The following is an 18428-nucleotide window of genomic DNA, read 5'->3' as shown; positions in this document are numbered from 1 at the left end:
GCTTCAATGAAATGTTATGTTAAAAGAATTTGTCTGTCATAGGAATAAAAGTGTGGAATTGTGGGCTTAAAATCCTTTGATTCGTACATTAAGCTTAAAAACCAATAATCCCTTTTTCTTCGTGTTTGAAATAGAGTATCCCAAATGTCTTTATAACGCCCAGCAGTGGCTTCTATCTCCCCTCTCACTTCGTGTAGATTCAAGTGTTCTTTTTCCATAAAGCAAAGGATCTTGTTCTAGCGAATAGCTGGAGGGCAAACTAGTAATGCTAATGTTCAGCTGTAAGAAAAGGTCTCCTTTTCCAAGGGATTGTTTTAGATTGATTTAAAAGTATGCCTACTTAATATGCATTTCATTTGTAAGGCACTTTATTGCAGTTGCAAATGAGAAATAATGAAGGTTTCTACTTGCACTATGTTTGTTATCTTCAAACAAACAATATTTCCCACCCATCCTGCAGCTTGAGGAAAAAAAAAACACGCAGGGTGCTAAATAGTAAAATGTCATCCAACTCCATGTCTAAATCAATACATTCAACTTGCTTCCCTAAATGTTGAAACTATCCAAGCAGGTCCTCACATTTTGGTTTAGTTGCAATTTGCTCCATTCTAAACAGTCCTGAGCAAGTTGGGACCAACTTGTGGGATTTGACAGTTCTAAATGCCATTCTCAAGCTAAATGTCCAGGAATCAGTCGAGCAGGTAACACCGAGACAAACATATTATGCACATTGGGTTAATACGTATGTAACCCTTCACCATAATTTTACATTTCTGGCCAATGGTCAGGGCTTGCAGCCTCTTGTCCAGCATTCCTCCCCTGCGAGGCTGACTTCTGGGCAGGGAATGTCAGTGACATCATACGCACACCTCAGTTAAAATTCCACAGCACGCAGGTAGTGCTAACCCCTGCGGTACAGGTCGCCAGGTAAAAATACATACAATGTATTCGAACATTGTATTTTGTTTTCATTTGAAGTAGCTAGATCTGCATTATATTAAAGTTCAGACATTTAACAAACCCCACATTGGGAGAAGCTCAAGTGGTCTGATCCTGCATTTGATTGTAATTTTAAAAAATCTTGTGTAAATTTAGAAAACCTAGCAAATTGTTTTCATAGAATGGTTACAGCACAGGAGGCCATTTGGCCTATACCAGCTCTCTAAGAGCACTTGAACTAGTCCCACTCCTCTGCCCTTTCCTGGTAGCCCAGCAATTGTTTTCCTTCAGGTACAGCTGTGGCTCAGTGGGTAGCACATTCGCCTCAGTCAGAAGGTTGTCGGTTCAAGTTCCACTCGAGGGAGTTGGGAACAAAAAATCTAGACTAACACTCCCAGTACCGAGGGAGTGCTGCACTGTCTGAGATGCTGTTTTTCAGATGAGATGTTAAACTTTTCTGCAGTGACCATATACATTTGAGCTAAGAGTGTGTCCCGTATGCTCTCTCAGGTGGATGTAAAAGATCCCATGGCACTATTCCAAAGAGCAGGGGAGTTGGCCCGTGTCCTGGCCAATATCTATCCCTCAATCAACATAACAAAAACAAATGATCTTATCACATTGCTGTTTATGGGAGCTTAATGTGCAAATTGGCTGCCGCGTATCCCACATTACAGCAGTGACTAAGTACTTAATTGACTGTACAGTACTGAGATGTCTGGTAGTCGTAAAAGGCTACATAAATGCAAGTCTTTTTACTCATCCAATTTCCTTTTGAAAGCCACGATTGAGTCTGCCTCCACAAACTATGCTGAAGTTACCTCAAAAACACACTCTTAGCTCAAATGTATGCTTGCTGCAAAAGTTTCTCACGTCGTCTTTGGTTCTTTTGCCAGTCACCTTAAATCGGTGTCCTCTCGTTCTCGATCCTGTCAGCATGATTTTGAATACCTCTATCAAATCTCTTCTCTACCTTCTCTGTTCTAAGGCAGACAACTCCAGCTTCTCTAATCTATCCATGTAACTGAAATCCCTCATCCCCAGAATCGAATCACACTCAAATCTTTTCTGCACCTTTTTTAAACTTATGTTTTTTGTTAACCTTCTCTGATCCAAATTTATACCACACCTAGAACTTTTTATAGCACTTTCAGCATTTTATAGTACTATTTGATAGTACAAGCCAATTTATATTATCGCCAGACTAAAAATTAAGGCCTTCTGCAACAGATCACCAGAGACCAACTGCAAGTCATTAATTGTTGCAGCAGCTATTTTTTTTTATATTAAAGTACAATGCCTAGTTTGATATTCAGTAAGTATTCCAAGTTGTAATTTCAATTAAAGCTTTCCAGTTATTCAGTTCTATTTGAATAGTCTGTACTTTGGAAATACCTGCAAACTTTTATAATGCATGAAGTAAAACCAGTATAAAACTTACTGCTTGAATTTTTGCATGCTGAGCAATAATTAAAAAGGGCTTCTTGCTGACAAGGCAAACTACTCCCCATTTCACAAACTATGTTTAAATTAACTCAAACATACACTTAGCTCAAATGTATATGGTCTAATATTGTGACTATAAAAAAGCAAACTTTTACAAATGTTAATTTCATTAATAGACTAGTGTACAATACCTAAAACCTGTGATGCACATATAAGTGACTTAGTAACCCAATATCTAATAATTAACTCAACTGTCATTCCCTGAGCAAAATGGAAATATTCACAGTACACTTAAATGGTAATTTCTAATTGTTCATTTCACAGTAACCGAATCTCACATTAACTTTGCATCAATACATTGATTTTGCACTTCCACAAAACTGCTGGTACAGATTGACCAGTTACACAATATTTATAACCCCAGAAAAAGGCATATACAACCTGGAGCAAGTGATTTTTCCCCCTTCTCTATAGTACTGAATCTAACCTGAAGTGTTAACACAATTTGTTTCACAATATTGAAAAGGCATAGCAACTGTACACGTTAAGTGTTTTGAATGCAAACTAGTTTCAATATTCCATGCAGAAAGTTTATACTTCTCAATAGAATGGATATTTCAGTTGATTCCTCCACACAGACTAAAAGACACTCAATTCATTGAGGTTGTGATTCAGTGACATCAGCTAAAAAGGAATTTCTAGAGTATAGTTAAGATGCAGTTTCAGTCTGCTGAGCAATAATTTGGCTGGAACATTGTTCTCCTGCCAGGTTTAAGTGGTTTGCACAACAATTTATGGAGATAATCCTCTAGCTGTGTAAAGTGTGGACCCTGTGTGAATTCACTAAGATGCCTCTGCTCTATGGAGCTCTTCTTCATCAATTACACAATAAACTTGGCACAAAGTCTAGACCAAAATGTGTAACCCCATGCAGGTTTTAAGTCCTGCAAATCTGCTGACTGCTACTGCATACTAGCAAGTCACCCAACATAAGTTACATGTACAACACATTGGATTTAACTGTACTCAAGGCCAAAGACAAATGGCTACTGTTCCAAGTATTTACCTTCCTCTTTTAAGATGTGCAACAAATAGCAGGACATACAGCCCCCTCAAGACTGCTCTACCATTCCATAAGATCATGACTGACCTTCGATCTCATCTCCACTTTCATGCCCTATCCCCAATGCAAACCCGTATTGAATTGCGTATTGTTAGCATGACATTTGAAGTTAAGTTCAGCTGTAATGTTGCAGGGTTGAATCAAATGGGAGGCTCAGGCTAATTGATAACATATGCAGTGCCTCATGCTTCAATTGTTCTTCCAGCCTAGAATCTTAAGACACAATTTTAACTCTGCCTGTCTGATGGAAAGCGGATGGGTGGGCAGTTAAAATTGACTCGTTGACTTACCGCCACCATCCTGCACTGATCCTGCCATCTTCTATTTTAACCTGCTCTTCTGAGGCCCGCCTTTAAAAACGCCCGATATCATCGGGCCCGAACTACAATTTTAACTGGCCTGCACAAGGAAGCCAAAATACCCGGAGCCAGAAGAGGGCCAAACAGATGTGGTTTTTTTGTATTTTCCTTGTGGACCAACAGTGTTCTCTGGGCCTCACAAGCTTTCCCTGCTCAAGGCTCCCCATTCCCTCCTGAAACCCACTCACCACAACATACATGTGTTAACAGGCAGTTCACCGGCATCATGCAGATGAGACTGGAGATAAAATTCCCCAGACCTCGGGTTTGGTGCCGCCTCGCCAGCAGCCCCCCCCCCCCCCCAATTAAAATCAGGACTTGTGCGTTAATAACCATAATAGGAAGTTGAGGTGGAACAAACATTTTTTTCTATTCAGTTAAGATGCAGAGCCAGAAGATTTTAGTTTCAGCTTTTACAATGTTAAGATGTAAAAATTACAATACAAATTGCATTTCCAAATGAAACTATACAGGTGTGCACTGCATTGAATATCTAGTACACGTTCTACAGGAACAGTTAAACTTAAAGGAGCACATTTGTGCTGTAAAACATTCAATGCATTTACTAATGAGCAATTTTCAGGGCAATAATTTCCCACTTACATGCAAGAATATCACCCTGAATTATAGTTCAGTGTATCAGATAAACACTAATCATTGTGATTAGTACACATTGGATCCCCTACTAAAATACCTACCGGGTGGGAATGCATCACCAGTTTCCACCTTACCAAATGCAACATTCCAACCTATGCATTATTCTTTAAACTCTTAAAATTCCTGGTTTTATTATTCATGTGGTGCTACAGTATGGCCAACATAGTGCACCACTGGTTGTTGTGTTACACCGTAAAATCCTTAAGGCAATTTCAGTGTCCGAAACACAAATTATAACATCTAGTTATACATGTACAAAATAAGTGTTTACCAGACCCATCCAGAACATGGAGTATTATCTATGTAACCTTAGTAAACAAACATTTATAATGAATGTACAATGCTGCAAAGTAATTGAGCTGCTGCTGTTATCTCCAGAGGTAGCAAGACCGAAAGAGGTGATTTATCCAGCACCTCCAGCATCACTGATGCCAGGGCAGCAAGGTATGTCCACACCTCTGGTGGTGATATTTTTGCCCATGGAACAGAATGTGATTTTCCCTTCCCTGGCTTCTGCATATCTTCCCAGCCACCAAGAAAATCTCCAGCAGCTAGAAGTGAGACATGAGAGTTTCAAACAACTGCAAGCGCAATTGTAGATTTATTTTCACTGGTGCCATGACATTCACTCTGCAATACAAGCATTGTAGAACCCATCGCACCAGAAACCCAATGTTTATTCATTACATACAATGCAGCAATAAGCTTGGTGTGCATTTTCCCCTTTGTGGGGGACAGAAGTGCTTTGGGCTCCAGACAAGAAGCTTCCCCTCCAGGATGTATTAAATGACCAGCTTAGCACATGTGGCAAATTTTGGTCCAACTGAAATTTAAAAAGTGATCTATTATCAGACACCTGAATTTTGTGCTTTGTAGCATGAGCACAATTCCAAGGGAAACAGGATGTTGTTTTTACATTTGAACCACACAATTTCCAGTGCAGCAAAACTCACTAGTACAAATAGGCAATAGATAAAAAGCTGGGTTAAAAAAAAAATGGAAGGGTTTTGGACCAAGTTTTGAGTGCAACACAGTTGCTACAAGAATAGTTTCAGTTTACATAAAATTGCTAAATGCAAGTTTTACTAGAAACATCTATTTTCAAAGCAGGTAAAAGGCTAACTTTTCTCTAAATTTGGAGATCTTAGGCTTCAGCACAGATTTCTTAGTTTGTTTTGCATAGAATTGTTTGAATTTAGAACGAGCATATTAGTTACCAAATTTATAAAACCGGAGAAGACATCCACACTAAACAATTTACAGTGGTTCAATCAAGCAATCATTCACATTTGCTATGTCAATATCCCATGATCGTTTTTAAAAAGTAGTTTCTAAGTACAGCACCAATGGTCATAAATATAGAACAATTAACACCAAGAAAAAAATCTTTAATATCATTACAGAAATACAAGATGTACAGGATTTTATGTACTGAAGCAAATATAACTGTTAATTACAATCAAGTTCAAAATTAACAGCTTTCTAAACAGTATGTTTCAATTGTAAATGTAAAAACCACATTACCATGTACAAAAACAAGGTAGCTAAAGGTGCTTACTGCCTGCTCCATAATTTACACGCAGCCACGTCTCTGGAGGTGCAGCTGACAGGCATTTTACTGGACAGCCATATTTTCTGCACGTCAAGGCATCATTACAGGAGCAATCAGGAGAATACAGGACACAGCCAAGCACTCTGCACTGCACTGCAACACGCCACCTTACAGCTAACCCGCTTTACAGAACTGCTACACAACTGCGCCTAGTGCACAAAAATACATGAGACAATAAGATTAGTATTGAACTGAAATTTAAAAAAATGGAAAAAAGACATATGCAAAGTTGAAATTTAGAAGATAATTACTTCAGTATACAGAAAGAAACATTACAAAACCTGGAAATACGTTCCATGCTTTTTACCTTATGTACATATCCAAGCCAAAATGCACCTGAAGTCGAATATTTCACTAAATTGTAAGAAGTTTAAGTAATAGCAACACAAATGGCACATAACATATAATGAGCCTTTTCAGACACTAATTTAAATTCAAGACTTAAACTGACAAAACCTATTATAAACAATGATGTTATAGTAACCTTTTAAGTAGATCACTGCTTATTTAGGAAGGTCTCTCCATCACTTAAACAGATGGCAAGAGATGGTATTTCTTGCAAGACATCTACCATGTAAATCTTCCAGCCATCCAGAATATCTAGAACAAAGAGAGGTTAAAGTTTAAAAGGTATATCCTATTTCACAACTGCAAAAAATATCCAAAATAACAATGTTTATTAGAACTGTAAAAGTTACACTTAATATAAATGTGGCTCACTTGATCAATACCGAAGCCTTTCCTTCTATTTTTAAAAACAGGATAATTAATAAAAATGCACCATCCCCAAATAGCACAATTCATTAAATTGACATTTAAGGGATTTTGGGGGCAACTTTCAGGTCAGATGGTATTGGAGATGAATAGTAATAGTAAAGATGAATCATGTGAATGAAACTACACAAATGGAATATAAATATAATAGTTATCATTTCTGGAGCACAATGTAATTTAATAACACAATCCAACATAAATTCTTTAGAAGCTCCATTTTTGAATTTTGGTTCTGCGCATTGCCTCAATAAGTGCCAGAAAACAACGCTTAATACTCCTTCACTATCAATTGAAGTGCTACAATATTATCTATGAAGCCTAAAAGACAATGCAGGAATTTAGATATGTTGCTACAATTTCAGCAAAACTTCACTGCAAATAATGCGCTTTATTTTACTTAGATTGCAAGATTAATGTTAAATCTCAAATTTTAAAAAGTTAAACCAAATCATCATACTTGCTCAAGCAAAGAAAATGGATGCTTCAGCAGTACCATTGCCTTCATCAGGCTGAATGAAATGCAAGTCTATATTACAGGTATAGTTCCTAGTTATTTTACTTTTAGGACAAAATATTACAAGTTGTAGACGCTATCATTTAAATCTTATCATTTCAATGCTATAAAGCCCAGTTGATTTTAATACATCTATACTTGACTTGTGTAAAAGTATTAGTAATCCAAGACTTCAACATGTATACTAATCTCACACTTTAAAGTCAGGAGTGTGATGGAATACTCACCACTTGCCTGGATGGGTGCAGCCGCAACAAAACTGAAGAAAAGTGACACCATCCAAGACAAAGCAATCCGCCTGCTCAGCACCCCGCCATTGAACTCAATCTCCATCCCTTCACCACCAGTGTGCTGCAGCTGCAGTATATATAGTCTACAGGATGCAGTCCAGCAACTCACCAAGCTTACTTCAACAGCACCTACCTGCCACATGACCTCTACCGCCCCGAAGAACAAGAGCAGCAAAATCATGGAAACACCATCACCTCCAAGATCCCCAAGTCACATAGGATCCTGACTTGGGACATAAATAGCTGTTCCTTCATCATCGCTGGGTCAACATCCAAAGTCCCTATCTAACATTGCGGGAGTGTCAAAATCACAAGGACTGCAGCAATTGAAGGCGGTCCAGCACAACATTCTCAGGGCAACTAGGGATGGGTAATAAATGCAGCCTTGCCAAAATGCCCATCTCAAGAGCATATTAAAAATGCATCCTCAAATTTTAGGGACCAAGACTTTTATGCCATGTACTGTGATGTAAGCTTTGAAATCATTAAATGGTGACATTGGAAATATTACAGTTGCTAATGGACGAATGTAAATAGATTACAACAGTAACTATGAACAGGATTTTGAACTCTGTCCAAAGAGAAATTTTATGAACTCTCATCTTACATAAAATTGTTCAGAGAAATTAACTCATATCGTGCAATAATTTCAAATATTATTCTGGATAAAAAATAGTCAGACTGTTACAATGTGAAATTTGAAAACACTGTAGCAAGATGTAACGTCACCATTAATTTTGTAGCATCTACAGCACTGTGCTCTGCAGTCAGCAACGTAGAAATTCAATATTAAAAAGTTAACTTGCAACGTCAACCAACAGTTTTCCTGTTTCTCCAAATATTTAAAGCTTGATTGGCTGAACTGCAAACAAAAAAGTTACATTTAAAAATGAAAACCAAATTTCTTCACTTTCGAAATAGAGTAATTTCACAACAGTGTTTAACTTCCAAAAGCGAGGAATTGTGAATACGGAGTAAGATAACCTACTACAATGAAAGTAGAGACACTATGAAGAAAGGGCAAAGAAACTTGAGCTTTACAATTTGGTGGTTAAGGAGAATATTAAAATATACAAAATAATGGGCAAGTAGGATCAAACAATGAATTTTAAATGGATACATCAGGATATTTGTGCATGGAAATCTCATGAAGCCCTAAAATCACAACAGCGTTACTAAACTGCAGACTGCTTTTGCTTAGTATTCAAGTGTCAGAAAAATCTCATTAGTATTGTGCACATAATGGTTTGTGCTCAAACGTTCCGTTGTTGGGAACAGAAGATGGGTGCAGACTGTAGGTGAAGATCTGATTGCACTGGGAGTGGGGGAAAGTGGTGAAGGGAAAAAAAAGTACACAAGGCATAAAGGCTGAGATCAACCATCACTCAGGATGCTGGAGGACAGGAGCAGCATTCAATGAAAAGACTTTGCCAGGGATAGTGACCATTCTGTTCATTCTAACAAATGATCTCAAGCTGAAACATTAACCACTGTTTTCTCTTTTCAGATGCTAACAGCCTTCCTATATAATTCTAATATTTTCTGTTTTTACTTGAATTCTGTTCAGAATCACACTTATCTCCAGCAGCAGCTTTTACCTACCATTAAACTTCAGACAGCAAGGCTCTTCGCAAGAGTCAGTTTGGGAGCAGAACTCGAGTGCAACAGGGCTCACGAACTCTCCAAAGGCTAAAACCCTTCTGGAGCTATTGTTACAGAAACTTTTCAGGATTTGAAAAATTAAAGGTTAAGCCCACCACAGACAATGTATTCATGCAACAGAATCTTGAAACCAAATGGATGTGCAGTGATATTGCAGCAGTACACAACTATATGCAATTACTTTAAACTATCCTCATTATCCAATTACTATCTTTAATAGAAATGGATAGACTTGAAGACATTTGCTAGCACCAAGTGCCATCCTTGGAAAAATTGACAACTTAATTAAATACACAAATAATCGCAATTGTTTTGAGGTTATATCAATTCTACATACTAAAATGTTACTTCGGGCAAACTAACTTAATCAACATAATCGGTCATAAAATATTAACATTTATTTTCTCTCTCGCACTACAAATTGTTTTTTGGTCCAACATACTGAGCTCAATTTTAGTGTCTATACCACTACTTCTTTAAAAGAAAAGAAATGTAATGTATTACCAGCCTTTCTGATTTTCTATTTCTGCTGCTTTTGTTCAAATGTGAATGTGGATGACAAACTAAGGAAATGGTTTGAAAAAGTTACTGTGCCTGAAGTGTGAAGGAGCCAAATTATCAGAAGAGGCAGTATCTTGGGATCATGACAGCAGCAACCCTGTAATTTCCCTGTTTGTTCATTCAGCTCTCACACTGCTGGGCACAGCAACTCCTCCAGGCCAGTACCCCTGCTAAATAGGAAAAAATGCAAGTTAAAGTAAACAATTCCTTGTAACCAATTATACAAAAGCAAGGATATTCTCTGGGGAAATTAATGTGTTTTCTTCTTAATGATGCACAGGGGGTGACAAAGGGGAATTACCAGCATCACATTGTCTTGGGAACCCCAACATTTCCAGCTGGGCGAGGCACCTTGCAAATTCTCAGCCAGTATCACTAATCTCAGAGGAAATTACACAATTTACACTCCTGGTTGCTTATCAAAAGTGAAGTCATCAACTCACAAATGATTACACAGAAGTACTTGGCCAGCAGTATTATTTGGATTGGATTGGCATCCAGGCACGAAAGTTTGAGTTGAGTGAACAGCAGTGCATGCCGACAGATGAATACGCAAAGGTTTCAACAGCACAGTATGGTAGTTAAGGAAAATTCTCCCAATGACTGAATTCTACTGCAAGTCAAGTGTTAAAGGGCATCAAGAATATTTTTTCCATTGGTTACACAGTATTTTAATACAACTAATATAAATTATAATCGAGATATTTGTTCTATCTTCTCCCTAAAACCACAGACAAATATGCTTTGTTACCCAATGTAAAAGATCCTAAAAACAATTCCATCACTTTAGTGTATTTACTCACTTTGATGCAGTTTACCACTTTTTTATGGTGATTCAATTCCATCAATCTGTGGAGATTTTGAATTAATTGGGGTCTTCGACCTGGATTTCGACTTTGACCCTTGAGACATCCGAGATCCACTTCTAGACCTTGATCTGGACTGAGATCTTGACTTCGATTTAGACTTCGACTTGGACCTTGATCTTTCAATAGATCTAGATTTTGAACGGGATCTTGATGGAGAAAACGAGCGAGACCTGGATCTGCTGTAGCGAGATCTTGACCGAGTTCGGCTTCGACTTCTGGATCTCGTATGAGATCGACGTCGTCTTCTAGGACTAGGGGGAAAAGGATATCTTTAGTAAACTAGTCAAGTGAAAAAAAGGTTTAAAAATATGATATACCGCTGATGAGTATTAGTCACAAAGCTATTGTTTGCCACTTTCCCACCCTCACAAAGGTATTTACTTATGCTGAAATCTAGCTTCCTAGGTGATGGTCAACTTTCAATATCTTACCTTTCACTTGTATATGCACTCATTAGTAAGTATTGGCAGGAAATGTAACCATGGGGTAACACTGAAGATGCGCATGAACCTGCCATTGCCTGAAATCCAGGCGTGTGCACTCTCCAATAGCCATTGTTGCACAATGATCAGTCTTTCCCTAACCAAATAGCAGCTGGTGACACCAGCTGAGCTCATTAAACTCAACATAACACAAAGCTTTCCATTTCCACTTAGTTTATATTGAAACCCGTAAACATTCCTAGGCAAATAAGGAAATTGAGACTGGAAAACTTAAGCCTCAGTTTATGGGAGTTATCCCATTTGACTACAATTTAATAATTAAATGCAACTTTACACCTGTAATTCTCAGATGCCAAGCATAAGAACATAAGAAATAGGAGTAGGCTATTTGGTCCCTCGAGCCTACTCCGCCATTCAGTATCATGGCTGATCTGATCTTGGCCTCAACTCCATTTTCCTGCCCGCACCCCATATCCCTTGCCATCAGGGAGAATGCAGAACCACCAAGTATCAGCCTTCCCAAATAGGAAAGATATAGCGCCCAGAGAAATCAATGTAGGACAATAGTAGGAATGGTCTGGAACCATACCACCACTCCACCAGGGAATTACACAGAATGAAGTAGTAAAGTACATTGTCATGTACAAACCTAATGAGGAAAACGTGTTTCAAAAAAAATGGGACACATGGAACAGAAAAATAAACTAGATTATAACAAAAACATACTTCAGAAAATACATTTAAAAGGTGGATTCCATTAGAAACCCAAAATAAATTCCCAACTAATGTTGTACAATAGATTTTTATGGGGCATGCTTAATTTCGGAAAAATATTTTCAATTAACGTCAACTCTCCCTCTAATATCCCAACAAAACAAAAAGAACAATGTTGTCACCTGCTTTTTGCGATAACTTTCTCCCAAATGTTAATTGTTACACCATGCATAAACGAAATTAACTCAATTTCAACCGAAGCACTGCTCTTTCACAGTACCAGTGATAATTGTATAGCACAAAATCCTTTACTGCCAGGCACAGGGAGCACACCCTTATCACAAGAAGTGCAACAAAATAGTCAACTTTTAATAACCGTCTAGAGCAGCCTGTGAAAACAGAGCCTCCCTCGGCGCCCTATCGATTAGATGGGACTACAATAGATAAAGTTTAAAAGGATAACGTGTATCTTCTAAAGGACATGGAAAAATGTATACTTTGAGACGACTCAAAAACTCTTACTAGCCTTTTGCTTTGAAGTGGAACCAAAATCACTGTCGTTTTCCAGGCAAACTGCCAGGGCTACGACTTGTTGAATGTTTGAATTCGATGCTTGACCTCGCTCAGAAAGTAAGTTCCCGCGTACAGAGGTCACCCATTATAGCTAATCGCTGGCCTTATTCAAAAAAAAGTTAATTGGACAGTCCGGGCCGGTCCACGGCTTTAATACACATTCAGTCTGCCGCAGAAAATTCGGGGGAAAAAAACCCGCACCCACCCCCCTCCCTCCCCTCGGCGGCGGTAGGGGAGGTGGGGTGGAAAAAACCAACCTGCGGCTTCTCCGGCCGTAAGAGCCGCCATACCGGCGGGACGAGCCGCCTCTCCGGTGGGACTCGGCCGGGCGGCCGTAGCGGGCCATCTGCACCCTCAGCTCCCTGCCGTCCAGCACCGCCCCGTCCATGGCGTCGATGGCATCCTCGGCGTCGCGCTTGTCGTGGAAGCGGACGAAGGCGAAGCCGCGGCTCTCGCGGGTGAAGCGGTCGCGGGGGATGTAGACGTCGCCCACTTTGCCGTACTTCTCGAAGACGCGCTTCAGCGTTTCGGGCGACGTGCGGTACGTCAAGTTGTCCACCTTCAGCGAAGTCATCCCCTCAATATCGGGCGGCATGCGACCGTAACTCATCGCTGTTTAGATAATCAGCGGCAATGTTTTTTTTATTGTTTCAAAAATAAGAGGAGCTGGCGTTTGATCCGCGCGAAACCCCGCCACAAACTAACGCCTGAGCCAGCCACAATCACAAGATGGCGGCCACCTCACCCGGAAGCATATCCCAACTGGGAAAATATCTAATCAAACAATAACCAAAAATAAACCTTTCATCAGCTGTCAGAATTAACTCTCTGCAGGCTTATATTTTAAATCAACCTTTTTCATTTCTGTCGATAATTTTCCTTTTTCCACACCGGAAATAAATCATTCGAAAACGCAGAGCCTCCTGGGTATTGTAGTTTCCAGCCGGTGGATCGACGCCGACCACCGGCCTTTTGCTTTGATTCTTAATGCGAGCCGCGCAACACACAGCCTTCGTCGTGAAATGTAACTATCAGCCGCGACTTTAAAATACCGATTTCAATCGACTTCACCAGAAAGTTACACGTTTTGACGGAGGCTTCTATTGTGGCGCTTGCGCGCGCCGTTTCCGGTGCTGGGCAGTTGAGCTCAGGGGCTTGCAACCTGTCACCTGACTGCCTTGTTTTTACAGTGAGGCGGAAGTATGTCCTGCTGCCGATTTAGTGGTCTACAATTGGGAAGAAAATCTCTTTAAAGTTTGACTCTTTACAAAGCGGCATTTACGATACTTTATTATACAGAAAGGCAGCTTAACCAGCAAATATCCAGACGCTAACAATGACACCAGAAGGAATAAAACTCATGAATGTCATAATTTTGGGATGCAGTTTTATGTTCGTTTTCACCGCATTTCAAACTTGCGGCAATATTGAGGTGAGTGCTTGGAACCTGGACCTGAATCCAGGGTACTTATAGCATTTTATTTGATGGTGAGAGGAATTAATAGACTCTTAAAAGTTTTTCAAATCGTTTTGTGCTACTATAGGATACTTTTAATACAAACTTAGTATCTGTTCTGAAAATCTCTACTATCTAATGTGAGTTAGTAGGCAGTATATACGAAGTATATTTGAGACTGTAGGTTTGGGACTGATAACAACAACAACAACAGCAGCTTGTATTTAAATAGTGCCTTTAACGTGGTTAAACGCTCCAAGGCGTTTTACAGGAGTATGAGATGCAAAGAAAATTGGCACCGAGCCACATAAGCAGAAAACAGGGTAAGTGACCAAAGCTTGGTCAAAGAGGTAGGTTTTAAGTAGCATCATGAAGAAGAAAAAAAGAGAGGTTTAGACAGTGAATTTCAGAGCTTGGGGTCCTGGCAACAGAATGCACAGCCACCAACGGTTGAGCGATTTATAATCAGGGATGTTCAACAGGGCAGAAGTAGAGGAGTGCAGGCATTTTGGGGGGGGGGGGGGGGGGGGCGGGGGTTGTGGGGCTGGAGGAGATTAGAGATAGGGAGGGGCGAGGCCATGGAGGGATTTGAAAACAAGGATAAGAATTTTGAAATCGAGGCATTGCTTAACCAAGGGCCAATGCAGGTCAGCGAGCACAGGAAGAAAGAGTTGCATTTATATGGCGCTTTTCATGACCACCGGACGTCTCAAAGTGCTTTACAGCTAATTAAGTACTTATTGAAGTGTATTCACTGTTGTAAAGTGGGAAACGCGGTAGCCAATATGTGCACAGCGAGCTCCCACAAACAGCAATGTGATGATGACCAAATAATCTGGGGTTTTTTGTTACGTTGATTGAGGGATAAATATTGGCCAGAACACTGGGGAAAACTGCCCTGCTCCTCTTCGAAATAGTGCTGTGGAATCTTTTACGTCCACTTGAGAGAGCAGAAGGGGCCTCAGTTGAACGTCTCATCTGGAAGACTGCACCTCTCTCAAGCAAGATTTACGTGCTCTGGAGTGGGACTTGAGAACACAACTTTCTGACTGAGGCAAGTGTGCTACCCACTGAGCCACAGCTGACACGGGTGATGGGTGAGCGGGACTTGGTGCGAGTTAGGACACGAGCAGCTGAGTTTTGGATCACCTCTAGTTTACGTAGGGTAGAATGTGGGAGGCCATCCAGGAGTGTGTTGGAATAGTCCAGTCTAGAGGTAACAAAGGCATGGATGAGGGCTTCAGCAGCGGATGAGCTGAGGCAAAGATGCAGACGGTTGATGTTGCAGAGATGCAAATAGGCGGTCTTAGTTATGCTGCAGATATGTTGTCAAAAGCTAATTTCAGTGTCAAATATGACACCAAGGTTGCGAACTGTCAGATTCAGCCTCAGAAATTGGGGGGGGCAATGAAGTTTGTGGTGGGGTCTGAAAACAATGGCTTCACTCTTCTCATTATTCAATTGGAGAACATTTCTGCTCATCCAGAACTGGATGTCGGACAAACAGTCTGACAATTTCAAGATCATGGAGGAGTCAAGAGAAGTGGTAGAGAGGTAGAGCTTGGTGTCAATAGGGTGCATGTGGAAACTGATGCTGTGTTTTCGGATGATATCGCCAAGGGGCAACATGTAGATGAGAAATAGGCGGGAGCCAAGGATAGATCTTTGGGGATGCCAGAGGTAATGATGAGGGAAGAGAAGCCATTGCAGGTGATTCTATGGCGACAATTCGATAGATAAGAATGAAACCAGGCGAGTGCAGTCCCACCCAGCTGGACGACGGTGGAGAGGTGTTTGAGAAGGATAGAGTGGTCAATGATGTCAAAGGCTGCAGACAAGTAGAGAACGATGAGGAGGGATAGTTTGCCTTTGTCGCAGTCATAAAGGATGTAATTTGTTAAATGATGAGAACTGTTTCGGTACTAGTGGCAGGCGTGTAAACCAGATTGGATTGATTCAAACGTGGAATTGCGGGAAAAATGGGCACGGATTTGGGAGGCGACAACCCGTTCAAGGTCTTTGGAGAGGAATGGGAGGTTGGAGCTGGGCGGTAGTTTGCAAGGATGGAGGAGTCGTGGCTTGGTTTTTTGAGGTGTGATGACAGCAGATTTGCGGGAGAGGGGACAGTACCTGAGGAGATAGAAGTGTTAACAATGTCAGCTAACACAGGAGCCAGAAAAGGAAGTTGGGTGGTCAGCAGTTTGGTGGGAATAGGATCAAGGGAGAAGGAAGTAGCTGTCCTGGACAAGATGCGCTCAGAGAGGTCAAGAGGGGCGATCAGATAAGATAGATAAGGTGATGAGATAGTTGAAGTGAAGGTCGAGTTATTTTCCAAAGCTGAAGATCAATATTTTCTTGTATTAAACGATCTGTTGTATGTTCAGATTGGGAAGAGTAAATGTAAAATTATAATGTGAGCATTATTTTTTTAAAATGAAGCTTCCCTAATGGCTGAGTTTATCCGATGGGGAGCCGGACCTCATCCAAGTTCCAGTTTTTGGCTGAGCGTATTTTCTCACAGCTGAGTCCAATTATATTGGCACCTAAAACATCCACAAAGTGCAGGCTCCAGCAGGGGTGACTAGATAGTGATGACAAAAGAAACCACAAGCTGATTTCCACCTCTTATCGCAGAAGTGTTGGGCCTAATTGTAGAGTCCCCATGACTGTCCATGTACAATGAATGTTTCAAGTATAGTTTCAGAAATAAATTTTAACAGGCTAACCAGTAACGGTTCCACTTAAGAGAGTTGAAGAGAAAGCGTGTGTGTGTTTATCCCTTGCCATTCGCATTTCCCCCCCCCCCCCCCCCCCCCCCATACAAACTCGCATCCCTCTGTGCCGCCTCTGGAGAAAAAAAACACTGAGTCACTTAGAATGGTACTTTGGAACACTCTACTGTCCAGCCTTTGGCACTCTGATCACCACAATACTTTTGCAGCAGCCGATCTGCTCGATCATCCCTTACCTCGGCCTTCAATGCATTTGTTCCCAGCAAAACCTTTACTATCTCTAATCATAGAATGGTTACAGCACGGATGAAGGCCATTTGGCCCGTTGAGCCTGTGTTGGCTCTCTGCACGAGTACCTCAGCTAGTCCCACTGCCACCGCTCTTTTCCTGTAGCCCAGCAAATGTTTTTCTTTCGGGTATTTATCCAACTCCCTTTTGAAAGCTGTGATTGAGACTGCCTCCACCACCCTTTCAGGCAGAGCATTCCAGATCCTAAACACTCACTGTGTAAAATAGTTTTTCCCTCGTGTCACCTTTGGTTCTTTTGCCAATCACCTTAAATCTGTGTCCTCCTGGTTCTTGACGCTTCCACAAATGGGAACAGTTTCTATCTACTCCGTCTAGACCCCTCATGATTTTGAACACCTCTATCAAATCTACTCTGCTCAAAGGAGAACAACGCCAGCTTCTCCAGTCTATCCATGTAATTGAAGTCCCTCAGTCCCGGAATCATTCTCGTAAATCTTTTCTGCATCCTCTCCAAGGCCTTCACATCCTTCCTAAAGTGCGGTGCTCAGAATTGGACACACTACTCCAGTTGAGGCCGAACCAGTGTTTTATACAGGTTCATCATCATTTTCACACTTTTGTACTCTATACCTCTCTTCATGAAGCCCAGGATCCCATAAGCTTTTTTAACCGCCTTCTCAACCTGCCCTGCCACCTTCAAAGATTTGTGCACATATACCCCCAGGTCTCTCTGTTCATGCACCCTCCTTTAGGATTGTACCATTTAGTTTATATTTCCTCTCCTCATTCTTTCTACCAAAATGTATCACTTCATACTTTTCTGCATTCAATTTCATCTGCCACGTGTCCATCCATTCCACCAGCCTGTGTCTGTCCTCCTGAAGACTCATTATTCTCCTTACTGTTCACTATACTTCCAAATTTTGTGTCAGCTGCAAATTTTGAAATTGTGCCTTGTACACCCATATCCAAGTCATTAATATATATTAAGAAAAGCAGTGGTCCTCGTACCAAACCCTGGGGAACACCACCGCCTTCCAGTCTGAAAAACTACCATTCACCACTACTCTCTGATTCCTGTCACTTAGCCAATTTTGTATCCATGCTGCCACTGTCCCTCTTTGTTCTGACAAAGGGTCATCGCCCTGAAACAACTCTGTTCCTCTCTCCACAGATGCTTCCTGACCTGCTGAGCATTTAGAGCATTTTCTGTTTTTAGTTCAGTTCTTTTAGTTAGCAAGGAATACTGAATAAGTGGTTAATGGTCTCCCAGATAATGGGGTAACCCATATCACAAACAACTGATCAGCTGGGAAACTGAAAAACAATTCTTGGAGAGAGACAAGAATGAAAGAATTAGTGAAGGTGACATTCTCTACCTAGAGCAAAAGCGAATAATATTGTTTATTTCTCTGTATGACTTGCTTAAGATATTGTGTGTTCCAGACTCGGTCA

The 18428-nt window shown here is 40.7% G+C and overlaps 2 protein-coding genes across 5 annotated transcripts in view; one reads left to right on the top strand and one right to left on the bottom strand.

Moving 5' to 3' along the window:
• Positions 1-5897: 5897 nt before the first annotated feature.
• Positions 5898-13273, bottom strand: LOC139226694 (serine/arginine-rich splicing factor 2-like). 4 transcript variants are annotated; one of them, XR_011587305.1, is made up of 4 exons: positions 12794-13273; positions 10741-11057; positions 9881-10107; positions 5898-9435 (listed from the first exon to the last, which is right to left on the bottom strand). XR_011587305.1 is itself a non-coding variant. In XM_070857642.1 (3 exons), exons 1-2 carry the CDS (start codon positions 13144-13146, stop codon positions 10763-10765), a joined length of 648 nt encoding a protein of 215 aa, XP_070713743.1. In that variant the 5' UTR covers positions 13147-13273; the 3' UTR covers positions 5898-10107; positions 10741-10762. The 4 variants fall into 4 exon arrangements, 2 of the variants coding, with proteins under 2 accessions (XP_070713743.1, XP_070713742.1); XR_011587304.1 differs by lacking the exon at positions 9881-10107 and having other exon boundaries at positions 5898-6285; positions 6621-6736; positions 12794-13272; XM_070857642.1 differs by having other exon boundaries at positions 5898-10107.
• Positions 13274-13719: 446 nt separating this feature from the next.
• The window catches only part of mfsd11 (major facilitator superfamily domain containing 11), a 45214-nt gene continuing 40505 nt past the window's right edge, over positions 13720-18428 (top strand). Inside the window, exon 1 of the mRNA XM_070857640.1 lies at positions 13720-13968. Within this exon, the coding sequence (XP_070713741.1) occupies positions 13873-13968 (96 nt within the window). The 5' untranslated portion in view covers positions 13720-13872. The remainder of the gene's footprint in view (positions 13969-18428) is intronic.

Source organism: Pristiophorus japonicus, chromosome 16 (genome assembly GCF_044704955.1).
Source record: "Pristiophorus japonicus isolate sPriJap1 chromosome 16, sPriJap1.hap1, whole genome shotgun sequence".
NCBI lineage: Eukaryota > Metazoa > Chordata > Chondrichthyes > Pristiophoridae > Pristiophorus > Pristiophorus japonicus.
This window is presented reverse-complemented; position numbering and strand designations above follow the sequence as displayed.